At 36.6% G+C, this 21,281-nt stretch overlaps 1 protein-coding gene across 1 annotated transcript in view; it reads left to right on the top strand.

Moving 5' to 3' along the window:
- The first annotated feature begins 592 nt into the window (after window positions 1-592).
- LOC110581068 (alpha-2-macroglobulin) overlaps window positions 593-21,281 on the top strand; it is a 49,955-nt gene continuing 29,266 nt past the window's right edge. The window contains exons 1-18 of the mRNA XM_021690766.2: window positions 593-755; window positions 2,920-3,103; window positions 3,934-4,093; window positions 4,248-4,300; window positions 6,357-6,377; window positions 6,651-6,819; window positions 7,446-7,530; window positions 8,859-8,979; window positions 9,728-9,842; window positions 9,995-10,104; window positions 12,337-12,498; window positions 13,940-14,167; window positions 14,417-14,480; window positions 15,638-15,780; window positions 16,395-16,544; window positions 18,532-18,699; window positions 19,355-19,463; window positions 20,822-20,942. Coding sequence (XP_021546441.2) covers window positions 670-755; window positions 2,920-3,103; window positions 3,934-4,093; window positions 4,248-4,300; window positions 6,357-6,377; window positions 6,651-6,819; window positions 7,446-7,530; window positions 8,859-8,979; window positions 9,728-9,842; window positions 9,995-10,104; window positions 12,337-12,498; window positions 13,940-14,167; window positions 14,417-14,480; window positions 15,638-15,780; window positions 16,395-16,544; window positions 18,532-18,699; window positions 19,355-19,463; window positions 20,822-20,942 — 2,249 coding nt within the window. The 5' untranslated portion in view covers window positions 593-669. The remainder of the gene's footprint in view (window positions 756-2,919; window positions 3,104-3,933; window positions 4,094-4,247; window positions 4,301-6,356; window positions 6,378-6,650; window positions 6,820-7,445; window positions 7,531-8,858; window positions 8,980-9,727; window positions 9,843-9,994; window positions 10,105-12,336; window positions 12,499-13,939; window positions 14,168-14,416; window positions 14,481-15,637; window positions 15,781-16,394; window positions 16,545-18,531; window positions 18,700-19,354; window positions 19,464-20,821; window positions 20,943-21,281) is intronic.

Genomic DNA, 21,281 nt, shown 5'->3' on the forward strand with positions numbered 1-21,281 from the left:
CATCTTTTCACTTTCTTAATACAGGAAAATACTTTCTATTATCATTCTTCCAGGGTCTGGCTCTTCATCCACAATCAGGTAATATCCCTAAGGTCAAAAAACTATTACTGTAATCTAATACCATTTCCATAGGGAACTATTGAATTCTGAAAGTGCTTCAACATTTGAGTAGGCATATTTAATGGAGGACTTGCAGGCATGCTGACTTGACGTGAAAGAGCTATTTTGAGCCTGTCCAGTATTGCTTAAATTGTAGCTTCCCTTGCCAACTATTCAGGCAAGAGATGTGAGGAAAGCCATAAAAGGAGCAGTGGGGAAGTGGACCGAGGGAGTAAGAGAGAGAAGGGGTTGAAAAGCCGATTAGCTGCTTCACAGTAAAACCCGGAGACAGTGAGCACTAACGGGAATGTGGATTTTATCCCTCCAGGAATTCTATTCAGCCCATCCGGAAATAACCTTGACTGTAATTAGGCCCCTGAGAGCAATGACCCTTTCAGAGAACGTTCAGAAACCTCTACTTTGTTTAGACATCATGTGTGGGTGGAACTTCCTGTTTGCACCAGGAGCAGTATAAAGCCTAGTTGCTCTGAGGAATGTTTGGGACCAGACCATTTGCAGGGAGCAGGGTACAATACAGTCTGGTCTCCTCAGGGCCCTTTTCCCTGCAGCATGGGGAAGAACAAACTCGTTCATCCAAATCTTTTTCTCCTCCTTCTGGTCTTCCTGCCTGCAGATGCCTCAGTCTCTGGAAAACCGTGAGTTTCACAGAGAACATGAAGAATCCTTTCCTTAAAAGAGATTCCTTTGATTCTCATTTAGACGATTCATTTGTCTTTCCCATAAAACTGTCACCTTCTTATCTCTAAGGTCTCTTCCAATGATGAAATTTCACAAATCTGGTTTATTCATTCTTTACTTATTCTTAACTATTTTTCTCCAACTCTGAATCCCTGACTTTCTAAATTTTCTAGGGATATACAAAGACTTTCAAAGGGGCATTGGCAATTGATACTTTTAAAGGAAACAATTTTCAGATCCTCACATTCAGATTGATTTGCTTGAGACCATGCTATTTATCCTTTCTTACTTCTCCTTTCTTAATTGCCCATCTTCCACTTTATAAAAGAAAGACAAACCTCTCCCTCAATCAGATGTTACCATGAAGCATTGTCCTGGAGTATAAAAATCTGTAGGTGGAATAATTTGAAATACTAATAAGGAACAATTTGAAATACTGATGGTGATGTTGAGAAAGCAAAGGATTCTAACAATGAGGGAGAAAATTCTTTTGCAGATTACGTGGTGATGATTTGTTTCAACAAAGTTGAAGGGGGATCTAAAGGAAATACCCACTGATAGATGATTAGAAGTAATTCTTGATAATAGGTACTGGGTGATTTTTGGTACCTAATGCAGAAGGAGTTCCAAGAACTGGTAACAATGATATAACTGTTTTATCTGTATTTTATTTACTTTATGTAAACAATTTTTCATGGCACTCATGTCCCTACAACAGAACTAATGTTAAGCCTCCTTCAATTCTTGCAATTAAAGAATATCCATCCATGGATACATAAAAACAGCTCATTTTTCTTATTAAAGATGTGTTTCAAAAATATTTTTATTTTATATCTAATATGTGTGAATATTATAATACATTTATTTTGTTTTGATAAGTTATATACTAGTAAGACTTGAAAATAATTCAATCCAGAAGAAAATGTTTAACAGCTTTATGGTCACATAAAGAATTAATGTTAAATTAAGCACCCATATATATTACATATATATGAGCATATGTCTATATATATACACATATATAGTTAATAAAGAAGCAAGAGTTATCCATAAAAATATTTCGAAGCATAAAAAATCATAGGATAAACTTCTATGTTGTAAGCGGCATGGTAATTCAAGTTTAAGGAGGAAAAAAAGGAAAGATGTTAAATTTCTGATCATACAAAAAGAACCTTTTGATGTATTTTTTAAGTTGGTCATACTGGGTATCTTATCACTATGATATTTAAGAATCCATTGAAAACTTATAGAAGACTAAGTTTTAACTTAAAATGTCATCAAAAATAATATCTTTTGCTATTATTTGTGATAAAAATATAGATGTTCACTTGAAAATATGTAAGGAATGCATAGTGTCTAAAAATTATTTTAGGAATTCTGTGAGCAAAAATGTTTGAAAACTACATAGTCAATAAAATTATATATGAGGATATTGGCAAAGTTTCTGTTCTGCTCATTGAGTTACCAAGACCCATAATTCCATCACTAGAAGGCCATTTTTGGGTGGAACCATTGTCTAGCCATGAGTTGAAAGGCAAATATTTAAAATGCAAACAGCCAGGGTTAGGTAACATGAAAATTTCATTAGTTACTTACCACAACTGAGCCTTTAAACTAATGACTCACTTTCTTTGAGCCTCAGATTCCATATCTGTAAAGTAGAAGCAAGTATTTGCCATACCATTTTCACAGGGTTGTTGAATATATATAACCAATGAAAATACTGTTTATCGATTGATTTTTATAGTGCCTCTCTTGAGATCTGCTTGCTTTTTACAGCAATCCTAGTGTAAAATAGATTTACAACATGAATAAACATCATTAGCATATATTTTATTTGTATTCAGATGCTCACATATTGTGTTCCTTAAAGTGAGGTATCCTAGCAAGTTTTAAACTATTTAAAGCTCACTTCCAGCAAAATGTTCATTGCCATGGCACTGATGGTGGAACAGGGAATAATTCTCATGCATGCCATTCAACAGCACAGATCAATGTCATGTTCATCAACATATCCTCTCTTGGTATCAAACTAACAATCATTGTGATGGAAAATAGTGCTGGTGATAACAATACCTCTCCTTTTACACTCTCCTCTAACTGGACTTCCCCCATTCCCAGGCAGTACATGGTCCTGGTCCCCTCCCTGCTCCACTCTGAAATCCCTGAGAAGGGCTGCCTCCTTCTGAGCTACCTGAATGAGACAGTGACTGTAAGTGCTTCCTTGGAGTCTCTCAGGGAGAACAGGAGCCTCTTCACTGACCTGGTGGTGGAGAAGGACTTATTCCACTGTGTCTCCTTCACTGTAAGTATGCCTATTTGACTTCATATACTTGAGTCTACCGGTTAGGATCATAGGCATCTAGAATTCAGTCAAGATAAAGATTTGAGAGCCTGGCAAAGACTTCAGAAAGAAATCTAAATATAGCAACTGTGCATAGAATGTAAGAAGCAATGCATGAATTTCCAACCATGGGAGACAAATACTTATAGGCATATTAAAAATCAACTTAATGATCAAAGAAAATTTCTATTAGCCAGGAGGGGAAAAGTAGTATCCACTAGACAAAAGGAAAATGTGACTTCTTAAAATTAAAATGGAAAAAATGTTAATAAAGCAAACGAGACCAACACATGACATAAGCCTCCAGTGGTGGTCTGACAGGAGCACATCAGCCCATATTAAAAGGGAAAATTGTAGAAATTACTATAAGCAAATATCCACTATCTCTTCAGAGTTGCCCATATATAAAATGCTTACAGCCTACGGCCAATAAGATATGGTAACTTCATTTCCCATAGCCTTAAATATGCTTCTACCATGCCCCTTTAGCACACAACATCAACTTGGTAAAGTTCATTATATAATTGAATCAAGACTGTATTGGCTGATCTATAAGGAGATGTGAGTCTCACTTATGACCTCTTTTACTGATATATTTTCCTCCATCTTCTGTTCTGTCTCCCCATTTATAAAATGATGGAAGTAATTCCTGTCCATGCCAACTTCCCCTGATGAAAATGAGGGGGTGCAGTGAAGTAAAGGGGCCAGGTCTCCAGGGAAGAGAGGAAAAGAGAGTGTAGGAGGAAACTTGGAAGACTGAATGGGTTCTTAGGGTCTGTCCTATATTTCAGGTCCCAAGATCTCCGTCCAATGAGGAGATCATGTTCCTCACTATCCAAGTGAAAGGACCAACCCAAGAATTCAAGAAGCGGACCACAGTGGTGGTTAAAAACCAAGAGAGTCTGGTCTTTGTCCAGACAGACAAACCCATCTACAAACCGGAGCAGACAGGTACGAAGAGGCTCTACAGTCAGAACAACTCCTTCCTCCCCTACATTTTCCCCAGTCAAAGGCTCTATAGTCCTGGTTCTTTAACAGTTTTTTTGGCCGGCTGCTAAGCCTGATTTAAGGTTTCTGGGACTCATGGAAAATATTTCTGTTTCAGTGAAGTTTCGTGTTGTCTCATTGGATGAAAATTTTCACCCCCTGAATGAGTTGGTGAGTCTCCAGATACTATCTAGAATCATTATTATCCTTGTAAACAATCTGGGAGCCTGGTTTTGGTGCTGGGGGAGGACCAGGGCGAGGAACAATCTGGTATCACTAGCAGTGATTTCTGGCATTACAATAGTGCAAGATCCTCATTTAAACCAGAATCCCAGGTCAAAGAAGTAGCTAATTCTTTCCATCTTGGTACTGGTACTTAGTCAGTTGTCACACAATTAAACTTACTCTTTATGAAGTTCTCCATTAGGCAAATTAGAAAGATATGTTAAATAATAGCTATGCCTACACCATGAAATAATTTAAATTCAAATAACTTCTCAAAGATTTAGAATTTTTCTAAACACACCTACCAGAACCTCTTCTATCAAGGAAGAGTGTAATCAGTGTTTGTTCTTTGAGACTAACACCTGATATTTATAAGAAATAACTCTTTCAACTTTAATGCAGACATCAAACCAGAAAGTCTTAATTTTTCTCTCCCAAATCTACTGCTCCACCACATCTTCTTATCTCACAGGCGATTCTTTTCTTCTAACTCCTAAAACAAAAGCTTATCGTGGGGCACCTGGGTAGCTCAGTTGGTTAAGCAACCGACTCTTTATTTTGGCTCAGGTCATCATCTCAGGGTCCTGGGATCGAGCCCAGTTTCGGGCTCTGTGCTCAGCGGGGAGTTGGCTTGAGGATTCTCCATCTCCCTCTGCCCCTCCTTCCACTCCCACTCTCTCCCTCTAAAATAAATAAATAAATCTTAAAAAAAAAAAATATTGCATAATCCCTGTTTTCTCTTTTTCTCTCATATCTACATCCACTTTATCAGAAAATCATGTTAGCTTGAAATATATCCAGACTATTTCTATTTTCTCACAACCTGAATTGCCACAATCTCATCCTGGCCAATATCACCTCTAAACAAGGCTGTTGCAATAACCCTGAAGCTGATCTTCTATTTTCTACTTCCATTCCTCTATCTAAAATAAACACCTCATCCGTCACTCTAGCAGTTTTACCCTGCTTCATTTTTTCTTCTCAGCATTTCACTACCTAATATAAATCAGGTGTATACATATATATATATATACACACACATATATATATGTTTATCATATATATTTTATCTTTGAGATGTATATCATTGATATAGATCTCAAATAAATACTGAACATCAAGTAAATATCGATATCAAATTATAAATATAAAATATTAAGTATATATAAAATATGTATCTCCTAAATATATGTGTGTGTATGTGTTTCTTATATATCCATCCCTATTAGAATGCAAGCTCCATGAGAGCAGATATATTGTTCTTTTGTGCTTTGCTGTGCTCCCAGCATCTAGAATGATGCACAGCACATGGTAAGCACTTAATAAATATTAGTTTTTTAAAAATGACTAACCAGGGACGCCTGGGTGGCTCAGTCATTAAGCGACTGCCTTCAGCTCAGGTCATGATCCCAGGGTCCTGGGATCGAGCCCCGCATCTGGCTCCCTGCTCAGCGGGAAGCCTGCTTCTCCCTCTCCTACTCCCCCTGCTTGTGTTCCCTCTCTCGCTGTGTCTCTGTCAAATAAATAAATAAAATCTTTAAAAAAAAAATAAAAATAAAAATGACTAACCATTGATAGTGGAGGAGCTAGTCTTCCTCTTTATTCTTAGTACTAAGAATTCTGTGACCATTTCAATATTTGGGTCTGAGTATGGTTCTTATAGTTCTGTTAGTGTTTATTTCTTAATCTATAAAATTTCCTAACAAAGGAGTGTTCCTCACTAGGATGCCCATAAGTATTTAAGTAATGTTAGTAAATCTCATTCTTAATGAATGGCTGTGTACATGGATATTTGTTGCTGATGGCCTAATAAGTTCTTAATATTATTTATTAATTGCTTAAAATAGATTAATTAAAAGTTTTGTAAAATTTAACTTGGATTTTTTTTTTTCTGTTTTACTACAGATAGAGTTACTCTATGTAAAGCTGTCTTGCTTATAAATCAGAATTGAAACTATTTGAGAATAATTCTACATTCCTTTATTTCTCTTTTGTCTTTCAGATTCCACTAGTATACATTCAGGTAAGCAACATGAAACATTCCATAAACTGAATTAAATAAATTTAGAGAAAATGTTCATATTTGAGAAGTTCTTACCATATACCAGGAACTTGTCATTGAGGGAGAAACCTTTGAGCTCATATCGCACTAAATGGTTCTAACTCATCTGTCCTCCCCACCCCTCACCACCACCCCATTGGTTTATTTGTGGCTAACATAGGAGTTTCCATAGATTTCTTTTATTGTCTCTAATGTTCTAAGCTCTTTTATAAGTTACAATTACTGTATCCATAGGACCCGAAAGGAAATCGCATCACACAATGGCAGAAACTCAAATTAGAGAATGGTCTCAAGCAATTGAGCTTTCCCCTCTCGTCCGAGCCCTTTCAGGGCTCCTATAAGGTGGTGGTGCGGAAGGAATCAGGTGGAATGACAGAGCATACCTTCACCGTGGAGGAATTTGGTATGGATTATGAGAAGTCATGGAGCATTTTTCTTCATATCTAAACTTCTAGGGCCTAGAATTTGAGCTTATTTAGAGTCCTTCTATTTCCTATGTGTGAGGTTGAGCTTTGAGTAGAATCAATTATATCTAATTCCAATGAGACTATCAGTGATTTGTGAATAGAACTTCATATAGCTTGGTTAATTTTGTAATAATTTTTAATCTCAAAAAATATGTAAAACATTCTTGTTTTAGACAAGTCTTCCATAATTCATTAAGGTTACAGTGATCTGTCACAGTCCTTCAATCAGAATATCCATTTGAGGGGTGCCTGGGTGGCTCAGTCAGTTAAGCATCTGCCTTGGGCTCAGGTCATGATCCCAGGGGTCCCTGCCCAGCAAGGAGTCTGCTTATCCTTCTCCCTCTCCCTCTGTCCCTCCCCCTGTTCATGCTCTCTCTCTCTTTCAAATAATTAAATAAAATCTTTAAAAAAAAAAAGTATCCATTGGTAGTAAGGTGGTTGTATTGGAGAGTATAGCTACATATTCAGAGCCCTAAAATATTACTAGGGAATTGTTACTGAAAATACTAATTCCCCAAAAGTTGAAAAACAATCACTGACTTCCTTTATCTCCAATGAACAGTGCTTCCCAAGTTTGAAGTGCAAATAACAATGCCAAAGATAATCACTATCCTGGAAGAAGACGTGAATGTGTCAGTATGTGGCCTGTGAGTTTATATATTTTTTAATTTTTTGAGAGAATTATTTAAAGGAGACTCATCATTTGGGATATTTTGACTTATTTCTTCAGGAGCAGTGAGAGCACAAACACCTTAAATGCACGGGATCATCCCATCTCTGGAACCTTCCTCACCTGTTGTTTTTCTATTTTTCCTTCTTATTTTCTTTCCTGGTCTTACCAGTATTATTATAACTATCATGGGGCAAGCAACTGTTCCTAGAGAAGCTATCTACTAGGATTGATTCTGAAAGTGACAAAGCCACACACACACACACACACACACACACACACATACACACACACGGAATAGTGTTGAAGGGTATACTGACTTTCCCTTCCCCAGGTTGTAGAGGAAATTCTATCATCAACAGATCATTTACCTGACCTTGCATGCCTAGTGGAAAAACAGCTTAAATTCAGAATTTGTAGAGATAGGCATATTACCAAAATCTCAGCTGAGTCATTGGTCTACCTAAGGCATGTCACATACCTCTCAGCACTACCATTGTTACTGATGAGACTGGACATGATCTCTCAGTTTGGTCCTTCTCAACCTTGAAAATTCATGTTTCTAAAATCCTATGCTCCCACCTCCAGTAGTCCAGGGGTAGCACTAGCAGAAAGAGCACAGAGGGAAGAAACCAGCCCTGCCTAAAGACCACACATGTAATGCACCATGATTCAGCTGGGTCCCTGAACTGTCTCAGAATAATCACCCCCAAGTTCCTGATCCCACATAGCTGGTGAGCCAATACTCTTACAAATAAAGATACAGAGGATATTTCAGGTAGGGAAGGAAACAAATGCCCTTGAAAACACATCAACCATCAATGACATATAAGTATATATGGCACAACCCCATTTTTGTAAAAAGTAGACAAGTTAAATTCCATATAAATAGAGAGAGCTACACATCGGAAGAAGGTAATGGAAGGGAACACCATTGTACTAATGGTTTGTATTCTTAAGTAGAATTGAGAGCATTTTCTCTCTCTAATTTTCATTTTGTTGGTACTTTTTTTTTCTTTTAAGAACAGGTGTAGCTTTGGTAATAAGAAATATATCTTTTTAAAGATGAAATTAAAAATAAAAAATAAAGGGAAAAAAGATATGATCAAAGAAGACTGTGGCACTGGAGATTTTTTAAAAAGGGTCATAACTTAGTTTACTTGCTCTCAAAACTGTGAGAGCCCAGCAGAGATTAGAGAGAAGAACAGAGGGTAAACATACTATCACTAAGGGGGGAATAGAAATAGGTGGAAAATGGGGATGTTCGATGTCTGCTTGATTCATTTGGCAATGTTCTTATGACAGATACACATATGGGAAGCCCGTCCCAGGACATATGATGATGACAGTGTGCAGAAAGTACAGTAACCCTTCTAGCTGCTATAGTGGGGAGTCACAGGCCGTCTGTGAGAAATTCAGTCACCAGGTAGGTGGAAAACTGTTCCTTCTAGGGACTAACAGTGGAGACATTGTTGATAAGCAGTGAATTACAACATGGTGCTAACTCAGGAAGAGAGCAATCTATAGGAGAATTCTGTGTTAGCTACACTGATTTTTAAATATCAGCGATTTAACACAATGGGAATTATTTATTTCTTGTAATTGTCCACTGTGGGTGTTCTTGGTTCACCAGTCTCCCAGAATAATGAAAGTTGAGCAATCTCCAATACTTGGCATCCAAAGCTGCCTTGGGCATCTACCTGTATGAAGGAAGAAGAAAAGGCATTATACCTGTTACAATTTGGATGGAAAGGGTATAGGTTTTGCCTTCTTTCCATGAGCAAGAACTTGTCACATGGCCCCTCCTAGGTGTCAGGGAGGTAGGAGACATGGTCTCCAGATGGACAGCCCCTTCCCAGCAACACCTGTATACTATGGAAGGGGAGCTCGACTTCGGTGAAAAGTTAGCTCCCTGCTACAGTAGGATTACTCACAAATTTTTAAGGCATTTCTATCTCATTAACTCTAGGGACTATCAGATACTAAGAAATATATCTGTTATAAACCAGATACTATTATGAAATGCAATCATAAATAATCCATAGAGAATATTTATTGTGTTCTTATCATAGAAAACTCCTAGTTTATAATGTCCCTAAAAAAATCTCACTGGATTAATTGACCACTGATCTGTCCAGTATTATGTTTTTGTATTTTATTTTATCCCCTACTAGCTAAACAGCCAGGGCTGCTTCCCTCTGCAAATAAAAACCAAGATCTTCCAGATGAAGAGACAAGGGTATGAAATGAAACTTGAAGTGGAGGCCAAGATCCAAGAAGAAGGAACAGGTTTGCATACAACTTGGGTATGGGAGAAAAAACAATGAACCTAAATTTATTTCCTTTGCCAAACTATGAACTGAAAGGGAAGTAGTAGTGTAAGAAGTTCAGGGAGATCATCCTTTCAAAAACACTTATTTTTTTCTTTTTCTTTTTTCCAGAGATAGAATTAACTGGAAAAGGATCCATTGAAATAACAAGAACCATAACCAAACTCTCATTCGTGAAAGTGGACCCATACTTTAGACAAGGGATCCCCTTCTTTGGGCAGGTGAAGTATTTTCTAAGTCACAAATCAAATTTGGTACTATCACTTAATAAGTACATCATATTCTGCTAAAACCAGATCTGGTTTATTATCTATTGACTAATGTAACCAAAAGTATAAAACCACATAAAAATAAATCTGTCCCTCTATAAATTGATATATGAAATCTACAAAATTACTCGAAAGCACCATCATAATTAGAAGTGTTTTTTTTTTTTTCACCTTTGGCACAATCTTTTGTGTGTGATATCATTCAATCTTTTCTTGGTTTACCAGTAGTCTCAGATTTTTATATTTCTCACAAAAATCTAAAAATTTATGGTGGCCACTTACATTATCCTGCTAACACTAACTTTGTATGGAAATGAGTGGGTAGATGGCTTTAATTTTTATTTTGAAGTATAAAAGATTCCACTGTACCTGGTGTTTCTTTCATGGATATTATATTTACATTATTTTCTCTATAATAGCAAGAATATATTTTTTAAAAAAACAGTGCACATAAAGGCAAAATACTGTTATTTAAGGCTTCCAGATTTTAAAAATATAAATTTTCTCATGTATCTACAAAATACCTTGTATTGTTATTTTTTGTATTATAAGCAGACGTACAGATGGATCTTTCTGACTCCAGAGGTCTGAATGGCAGTTTTATGTCCACCAATGTATAATTATTGTGTATCATATTCTTAATGGAAATGTTATAAGGTTTTAGGTGTGGAGACTATAAGACAGAGAGGGACTAGACCCCACTAAGGTGGGGTGGAGTATGTTTTAGAATATTTGGATTATGTTATGACAGCAAAAGATTTGAGAAACTTTAGTCACTTCCTAAAATGAATAGTCCATTTATTTTTAACTTCTCAGAGATATATTGTACTTTTTTGATATTTCATTCCTGCTAAGTAACTACCCCATTAGTCATAAGACTCTTTCATCAAAAGAGAATCAGAATTTTGTACCTATCCTTGCCTTTGTATGTGCAGCCAATAGTTCATTGGCAAACTCAGATTTTATTAATCAATTACAAATATGGATCCAAGTCTTCCAATTATGCTTCCTTCTCCCAAATTGTGCTTCCTTCCTTGGTAGAAGGAAGAATCATCATCTTTGCAATCTGAATCAGACTACTCATCTACTACTGAGTTCAATATTAGCAGTAATTTGACTTTAGGCCCTTATGAAATACTGTATGATTCTCCTCAACTTTGCATTTTTCACATGGGAAGTGCCTCATAATATCTGCCTACCTTTCAAAAGTTTGAAAGTCTAGGGGCGCCTGGGTGGCTCAGTTGGTTAAGCGACTGCCTTCGGCTCGGGTCATGATCCTGGAGTCCCGGGATCGAGTCCCACATCGGGCTCCCTGCTCAGCGGGGAGTCTGCTTCTCCCTCTGACCCTCCTCCCTCTCATGCTCTCTGTCTCTCATTCTCTCTCTCGCAAATAAATAAAATCTTAAAAAAAAAAAAAAAATTTTTTTTTAAAAATAAAAAAAGTTTGAAAGTCTAGATTGAGAAGCAGATGCATAAAAAACAACTAGAAAAGTACACAGGGTAATGCATTAGCAATTGTTAACTTGTGCACTTATTATACTTTAGAACACTAACCCATAGAAAGTTAAGGGTTGGTCACAAAATAAGTGTTTGGGGCTCAATTAAATTTGGCTAAAGAGTTAAAAATTTTCATTACTATCTAACACTTGTGCTCTGTGACTCTCCAAGAGTTCTATATAGTACATGGCATTTCCAAAATATCCACAGAATACTTTTTTTCAGGTCACCCCTATCATCAGCTCCATGATTCTCTACATTTTCAGACTGTTTTATTTTATTTTGTTTTATTTGGGGGGGAAGGGGCAGAGCAAGAGGGAGAGAGAATCCTAAGTAGGCCCCTCACCCAGTACAGAGCCCGATGCAGAGCTCAATCCCACAACCCTGAGATCAACCTGAGCTGAAATCAAGAATCAGATGCTTAACCGAGCCACCCAGGCACCCCCACAATGCTTTATTTTTCGTCTTAGGGCTGATTACTCCTAAATAAATATATAATATCTGTGCATTTATTTAACATCTATCTCTTTTCTATGATGGCAGGAACTTTGTTTTGTTCACCGCTGTAGCCTCAATGCCTGGAACCATGTCCAACATATAGGACATAATAAATATTTGTGATAAAATGAATGTTTGGTGACTGCTGGGTATTAACCATATAACTGATCCACAGATTTTAATCTTCAGGTTCAGCTAGTGGATGGGAAAGGTGTCCCCATGCCAAATGAACTCGTCTTCATCACAGCAAATGAAGCTAACTATAACTCCAATGCTACCACTGATGAGCATGGCCTTGTTCAGTTCTCTATCAACACCACCAACACTATGGGTACCTCTCTCACTGTCAGGGTAAGTTTGAAAAGAAGTTACCAGTGACATGAAGGAGCCTTGGAAATAGGTTGCAACCTAAAAGTGATGAAATTTCCAAGTTATATTTAGTCCTATGGAAATGGAAAATAAATAAATAAATAAATAATAAACGTAATGCCCTTCAGTTTGCAGGGTGGTGGGAGTAAATGTGATATTTAATTTCTTTTTTAACAGTTGATACGTTATTTTGAAATAAAAATAAATAAAAATTTACTTATAAAAAAATGATAATATATATTAAAGCACTTAGTAAGCTCCCTTTACCTTGAATATTATTATTGTAAAAGTCCAGTTTAACATCACTAGCATTTACTTTCAAGTATATATACTCTATAAATTATTGTTCTTACTTTATTTTTGTCCTGCTATTCTAATTTTCTCCAAGTTTTTGTTATACCCATATAACTTGCTTTGTATAGCATAGAGTTCTCTATTCATCAATGAAGATGTAGATATACAGTAAGAGATATAGGGATACACAATAGATATTACATAATAATGATGATAAATAAACAGGATAAATAATATGTTTTATTGACTCCACTTTAAATAGATGGCATGAAAGCCCATACCTCCTAATAATTAAAAATTGAGTATTCATTCATTTATTCAATCAAGAAGTGTCTTGAATGTTTTCTATGTGCTAGGCAATGTTCTCATCCTGAAAATAAAAATATTATTTTTAAATACTCCCTCTTTTTGGTAATCATTTACCTATTATCATTAGAAAATATATTAAAATATAAATTAACTGTTCTACTGATACAAGGATTCGTTCACACCACTTGGGAGGTGAGGATGAAGGTAGAGGAAGCCTGAAAAGAACAAGGAAAAACTTGGAGAAAAGTTAAACTGCAACTCAAGTAGGGCCTATGAACTTTATGAGTCCAGAACCACAAAAAGCATTAAAAATAACCAGCTTAGGACAGTCCAGGAGAGATCGACTTCAACTAATTCACCAACTCAACTCATGAACCAAAGCCATTGACAGAAAGAGTTCTCAGACCTCTATGGCTGCAATATCACATTTATTCATAATACATATTTAAAACCCACCATAAATAGGTTTCTGAAATGTAGTTCTTCAGTTTCTGAAGAGTATTTAGTCTCTTCAAGGAGCTTTTATAGCTCCAACGTCTCTGTCTGCATAGGCAAAGTGGCCCAAAAAATGTCGAGCAAATTAAACAGAGCAAAAGATGCCTCCATGTATGCTCTTCAGAAATTTAAGTACCAATCCAAGGAGCCTCTGCAGTGTAAAGATCTGCAATACAGATAAACACTATTCTCACTTTTTACTGTGGAGCAAAAGCTTTCTAGGAACTAGTTAAGGTAGGACAGTGAACTAATGCAGTTTTGTGAGAACACTGATTCGCTATGACATCTTATCTAGAAAATAATATCATTTTTTTAAATTCATTAGGTCAAACACAAGGATCCTAGTCCCTGTTATGGCTACCAGTGGCTGTCGGCAGAGCACGAAGAAGCTGATCACACCGCTAATCTTGTATTCTCCCTAAGCAAGAGTTTTGTCCACCTAGAACCTATGCCTCGTGAACTGCCCTGCAGCCAAACTCAGACAGTCCAAGCATATTATGTTCTGAATGGACAGGTCCTGCAGGAGCTGAAGGAGCTCGTGTTCTATTATCTGGTGAGAAGGAAGACCACTTCACTGACTCATCCATAAACAAAAGCCCTCTGTGGGGCAAGGAATTAAGAAATTCTTCAGCCATCACTACTTTGACTTATTATCCATGTTCCTGTTGAAAGTTTGACTTCTCTTAGGGCTAAATATTGCCAGCTGGAGCTCAATAAAACAAGCATAAACATGAAGGGCAGGACATGGGGTATAAGATTTCTGTCAAGCAAATCAAATTCCTTTTCCTTTCCTTTTTTGCAGATAATGGCAAAGGGAGGCATTGTCCGAACTGGGACGCACGTGCTGCCTGTGGAACAGGGAGATAGTGAGTACTTCCACAATTCTACGTTTCTGCCCCACTCCGACATATTCAGCCTTACATTGCAGAAATATCAGAAAAAGTTTCAAATAAATAGCGGTGATTTCCATCAAACTTCAATAAATGAGAAGTTGAGAGGGGAAAGAAAGAATGGGTGTTTATTTGTCCGTTTTGCCCTTTATCAAATATTTCTTTTCTTTTCCTTCAGCATCTTCTGTTCAGATTACTTAAAATGTTGAGGTTGTTGTTTTAGAATCTATGCTTATTCCAAATTTTCAAACCATAAATATTCATGGAGCTTCTTCTCAAAATGGCATTTTAGAATTGTTTCAGGAAATGGAGAGAAGGTAAAATCTTGGAATACTTCTATATACTAGGTCTTTTGCTGAATCATTTATATCTATCATATTTCCTTTTTGAAGATAGTTCTGACTTATGGAAAGTTAGACTGGGTACTTCCACCATTGAAATGGACTCTCGCCATGAACAAATGTGGAGCAATATAAACCTCTGAAGCTTTCTGCTCTTCTTACAAGAAAACTATCAGGGAGCTACTCTTTTGATGCTAGCATAGCATCACAGAAGCACCATTGTAAACTTACTTATTGAAGCTTGACGAGACTTCTAAAAAAATCTACATAGGTTTCAAAAAACAACTATCAAAGGAGCATAGTAGTCCTCTTAAGAAAAAAAATAGAATATTTGGTTGATAGAAAGTTAAAGAAGATATGAGGATAAATGCAATGTGTTAAACTTTTACTATTACATCACACAACTTTAGGTTCTATTTCCCTTCTCCAGTGTGAAGTCTAGATCAAATACTAGCCAAGTGGATGTCTCCATACCCTCAGATAACATCAGAACTTTATAGAGATGAGCTAAAACTGAAAATTGGTGTGAAATCATTATATGATTTATAAGTGAAGAGAACCCTTTAATAAAGTTTTTTTCCTAAAGCTAGAGTTCTTAGAGGTATAGAATTCTTAGAGGTAAACATTCATTTATTACATCTACTTTTTCTGATATCTGTTATACCAACTAATAGAAACAGTAATTCACCAGACCAGTCTCCTAAAAATGGCTCTGTGCAACAGAAAAATTTCATTTCAGCCCTGGGGAGTTGTCTAAGCCATAATTGCTTCCTCGTTCTCTCTGTGCTCCAGTGAATGGCCATTTTTCCGTGTCAGTCCCTGTGGAGTCAGACATTGCTCCCATTGCTCGATTGCTAATCTACACCATTTTACCTGATGGGGAAGTGGTTGGGGATTCTGCAAAATACGAGGTTGAAAACTGTCTAGCCAACAAGGTGGGTTTTTTTATCATAAAATTTTCAACATTTAAAACCAAAAGTTGCTATTATTATCAATTACATTCTACATGTGAACATTGGGGCCAACGGGGTTAAATGAATTTTCCAGAGATTTTCAGCAAGGTAATGGCAGAGTCAGACTAAGAAGCCATGTCATTTGATTCCTACTCCAAAATTTTCATGCATTGTCTCTTACTATATGATACAGTTCAGAGTACCTTGCTCCCTTCTATGATGAAGTGCTGGAAAATATGTAAGCAAGTTTTTAAGGCTACCAAAGAGCCAAAAGAAAAATACAAGAGCATCTAGAACCATTTGCAGTCCAGCCGCACTTGGTAAACACCTTACCATGTGCCAAAGGTAAAAAAAAAATGGCATCTCAAATTTAATAATTTATAAGAATAATTAGATATCATTATAATGGCTCAACTGATTCTTGAGAATGAGTGAAGTGTAAGGGACAAAAAGCCCCAAGACTCACATGGCGCCAACCACCACCAAGTCAAACAAAGTGAGCATGCACTGAATATGAGGAACACTCAAGAAGTGCTTGTGAATGCACAGTTAAATCAGGACATTTGTTTTCTCAACCATTCTCCCCAATTCAACAGGTAGACTTGAGCTTCCGCCCAACACAAAGTCTCCCAGCCTCACACGCCCACCTGAGAATTTCAGCTTCTCCTCAGTCCCTCTGTGCCCTCCGTGCCGTGGACCAAAGTGTGCTGCTCATGAAGCCCGAAGCAGAGCTGTCCGCAGCCTCGGTGAGTTCCCGGCAGCCTCGGGGGTCAGGAAGGGCTACACAAGGGGCTCAGAGCAAGGAGAAATGCCTATCTCAGTAAGATTGGATCTATTAAAATTTTATTTATCTAAGAGTTTATAGTTTTGATCTCCTTCATGGGCACTTTTTTGATAAGAAATATATTAGATTTGAATACATAGATGTATGTTTATTTACATAAATTTATATACATACATACACAAATATATATATATGTATTTGTGTGTGTTTATATATATATATATATATATATATATATCTCGATAAAATCATACACCATTTGAAGTCCCTGAAATCCTAGAGTTCTATGAAACTAGTAACAGGCGTTTTCAAGCTAGTTGTAATGTTTGAAAAAGTCTAACAAAAGTGGTGCATTGACCTGCACTACAACTGATATGAAATATCAAATTTCTGTTTTTATAAGAATTATATCAAACATTGTATGCCCCAAGACAAACATAATTTCTGAAGGAAGATATACATTGTCTCTGATGAATAAAAATTTGGAAAAATGAATTATATGGTAAATGACATTGATAAATGAAATCCTTTAAAATGTTGGGTGACTAGAAGAACTAGCAGAAGGGTATGGCTGGAATAGAACAATGAGAAACAATAACACGTGCTAATAGTAATCTGCTTATACTTTCAAATTTTCAATATGAAGCCAATTGAAATAACCTTTTTTTTTTACTATCAAAATTTTACAAAGGGAAATTTATATTTTACTCCCTAAAAAAGAAAGTTTTAAGAAAAGACATTTAACATTTTGATCCTTACAAATGGAATTTAACTGAAAATATTAGAATTCTTCTAAAGGAAGTATTAAGTACATTTCAATGAGAACAAGGGGATACATGGAAAAATAATGATGTTTTATGTTTATATAACAATTTTATAGTTCTCAGGGTTTTTTCTAAATTATAACAATACTGGTGGATAGATAAGGCAGAATGTCCTATTAGTTTGTTAATAAAAAAGCAGAAGCTTTCAGGTAGTTAGTAGTAGACCTGGGTTAGAACACTAGCCCAGTCCTCTCCAGCCTTGATAGTATTTTACTAATGAAACACTTTGCTCCCAGTAGCATAAGCCATCCATTCAACACATATTTATTTCACATCTGCTGTGTTCTAGGTGTGCCCATTGTTTGTTGAAATGCCGGGGTGGGGATCTAGTAGTGAAGGACTCAAAAGACAAAAAGCCATGCTCTCATGGAACTTATGTTTCCACAGATGAGATAGACAATAACACATAATATGCTTTGGAGAAAAAGCAGAGAGGGGAGATGGAGAATAGTAAGAGGGAGCTACCTTCGAGAAAGCATGTAACTTCATTACCCTACTTACTTGGCCAAGCAGTTTTAAACTCCTTTGAACATAATACAATGCACTATCAGCATTTTTCTTCCCCTTCCCCTTCAAATGAATTTGAAAGCATCATTTCCAATATTATATGTACTGTGTGAAGATATGGAGCATTTTGTTCCCATGAATAATACCTAAGAAAATACTATCCTGTCCTATATAGAGAGTATATACTTATTCATGTGCCAGTTTAGAACATGGGTTCATTAACTTTGTTAAACACTGAGTCAGCTGCTAACCACAAGGAGAGACAAAGCTATCATTTCATTCTATCATCCTGAAATTTTATAGCACATCTGAAATACAGCATACTCAATTTATCTCAATAAAGTTTTATTCCATTCTAACATGGAATCTAGTGTTTGCCTCTGAACTGTGTAACAAATTATTGTGGTCTTTGAGGACTCAGATGAGAATGTTTTGGTTTTTTTCCCCCCTAAAACTGTTTAAAAAAAAAAAACAGCTTCAAAATCATTTCTATAAATTACTGAAGCAACAGTGGTGCTCAAACAAAGACTGATGGTGATTATTCTTTTCTTTTCTCTTTGCGCTTAAGAAGAATAAGCCACAAATAAGTTTGTCCTTTCGTCGTTTGCATTTGTACAGGTTTATAACTTACTACCAGTGAAGGACCTCAATGGTTTCCCTGCAAGCTTGAATCAACAGGAGGAAGATGATAGAGACTGTGTCAATCGCCATAATGTCTATATCAGTGGGGTCATGTATTCCCCTGTATCAAATACAAATGAAAAAGATATGTATAGCTTCCTACAGGTAAGTTCCTTATATTGTAGATGATCCATTCTAAAGATTTACAAAATATTATATATGAAAAAATTATTTATTGTAATGCCTTCATATCATAACTGAAGCTAATGGGACACAGAGAGGTCAAGTGACTTCTCCAAGGTCACTAATAGTCACAGATCTGTTACTAGCAACAGAGCCAGGGCTAAAACTTTCTGGACTAGTAATCAGGTTTTTTTTTTAACTTTTCCTGAAATTCATTGCCTTGTGTTATTTAGAAAAATCACATATATAAAATATTACTCTTAAAAGAGTTTTAGGGGTGCCTGGGTGGCTCAGTCGTTAAGCATCTGCCTTCGGCTCAGGTCGTGATCCCAGGGTCCTGGGATCGAGCCCCGCATCGGGCTCCCTGCCTGCTTCTCCCTCTCCCACTCCCCCTGCTTATGTTCCCTCTCTTTCTGTGTCTCTCTCTGTCAAATAAATAAATAAAATCTTAAAAAAAAAGAGTTTTAACAACAAAATAAAATTAACCTCCATAAGTATACCAATATTCCTTCTACAGATGTGAACATTAAAAGTTTAGTATTAAGCTAATTGGATTATTTGTGAAATTCAATGAAGTATGTGCCTATATATATTTTATAATACTTATGTACTGATTAGGTGATTATCTCCTTCACAGGATATGGGCTTAAAGGTATTCACCAACGCAAAGATTCATAAAACCAAAGTATGTTCACAGCCTGAACACAATGCAGTGTACTCATCTCGAAGACTATTCGCTTCTCCAGGTAAAAAACTAATAAAAATTAATATATTGAGTCAAATAAAAGAATATTTTTAAAGATAAAATGTGATAACATTAACAAAAATGGCCTTGTGATTCAGACATATTAAGGTTCTTGCTCAAGATCACATAGCAATACAAACCCCAAAATTCTGATTGTGTCAAGCCCCCACATGCTGAAGAGAATACAAGGCAGACTATGAAAAGTTTTCTGAGAGGTACAGTAATGTTGTGTGTCAACTATACTTCCATTTAAAAAAAAGAGAGAGAGGTGCAGATATGCAGAATAAAAGAAAGTATTAACTCTTATTGAGCAATCAAGAAAGTCATTCATAAGGAATCTGCCGCTAGTAAACGGAGATGTGTGAATGTATGAGGTTGAGAAGGAAAGATAATTTCCAGAGGATCAGTATAAACTGAAACAGAAATGTTCACAAGTTGGGACTACATTCTCACCAGTTAGATAAGGAAGCTCTTTAACTTACCTGAATTATCAGCCAATATTCATGTCGAAGTCACATTCATTTGTCAGTGAAATGGGCTACTTTACTGGTGAATCAGATAGTAACCAAACATTTATTTCTAGTCTGATATTTTCAAATCATGGTGGAATATAGGTTGAGTACAAACTAAAGAATTTGTCAAAGATCAAGGAAAACGTTTGTTCAGTGAAAATTAACTGGTTATATGGAATTTAAATAAATATTATTATATATTTTTTTATTATTTATAAATTAAAGTCGACCATCCTTTACAGTAGAATTTATAGTAAACTTATGTATGTACGAGTATATATATGCACAAACCTTTTCAGAGAGCTGATTGTTAAATATTTACCAGCACACCATTAACAGAGAAGGTAAATAGGTGAGAGAACCTGACTGACCTTCTGGCACATGTGGAAATAAAGAACTTTTTAATCCTTGATCCCTCACTCCTATAAACTTTCTCAGAGCCACTGTCATCATGTCTGGGTATGATATTTCTTTGATCCCACAGAGGAACACACCAAATGGAAACTGACTCCTGCCCTCCTCCCAACCCACGTCCTATCACTCTCCTCTTGAGACAAAGCGCAGTAACCACAGAGGACTCCTTTTCTGATCCATAGGCCATCCCAAGTTCTTTCTGCCTCTCTGCTCTCTGCTTGTGATTCTCTTCCCCCAGCTCACTTAGAACTTATTCTAAGACTCCAGGATTCAGCGAAAATATCACCTCCTCAAAGAAGCTTTCCCTTAGCACCCAAGCATCCTCTCCTGGTTCTTGTCTATTCCATCATCCTGTTTCTTTCTTTTGTAGCATGTATCACAATCTCTTTATCTGTATATTTATTATTTCTGTCTCCCCCCTCACCCACCATAGCTGTATCTGAATTGCAAAGAGGCCATGAACTTACAAAGATGGTCCACGTTTCCGAGCCTCTCACTGAGACTGTGCGGAAGTACTTCCCTGAGACGTGGATCTGGAACTTGGTGGCGGTAGAGTAAGTAACTTTCTTTATATATAAAAGGCAACAGGGGCGCCTGGGTGGCTCAGTTGGTTAAGCGTCTGCCTTCAGCTCAGGTCATGATCCCAGGGTCCCTGGATCGAGCCCCGCATCAGGCTCCCTGCTCTGCAGGGAGTCTGCTTCTCCCTCTGCTGCTCTCGTGCTCTCCCTCACTCTCTTTCCCTCTCAAAGAAATAAATAAAATCTTTAAAAAAAAAAAAAGGCAACAATATAGACTTCTCAAAATTTTCCATTTTTAGGCAATTTTTCAATATCCAAGTATTTCTTTTAGACACATCGCTATTTTCAGGAGAGGTTTAACATAAATACTTCTGC

Source organism: Neomonachus schauinslandi, chromosome 5 (assembly GCF_002201575.2).
Source record: "Neomonachus schauinslandi chromosome 5, ASM220157v2, whole genome shotgun sequence".
In the NCBI taxonomy this organism is placed as follows: domain Eukaryota; kingdom Metazoa; phylum Chordata; class Mammalia; order Carnivora; family Phocidae; genus Neomonachus; species Neomonachus schauinslandi.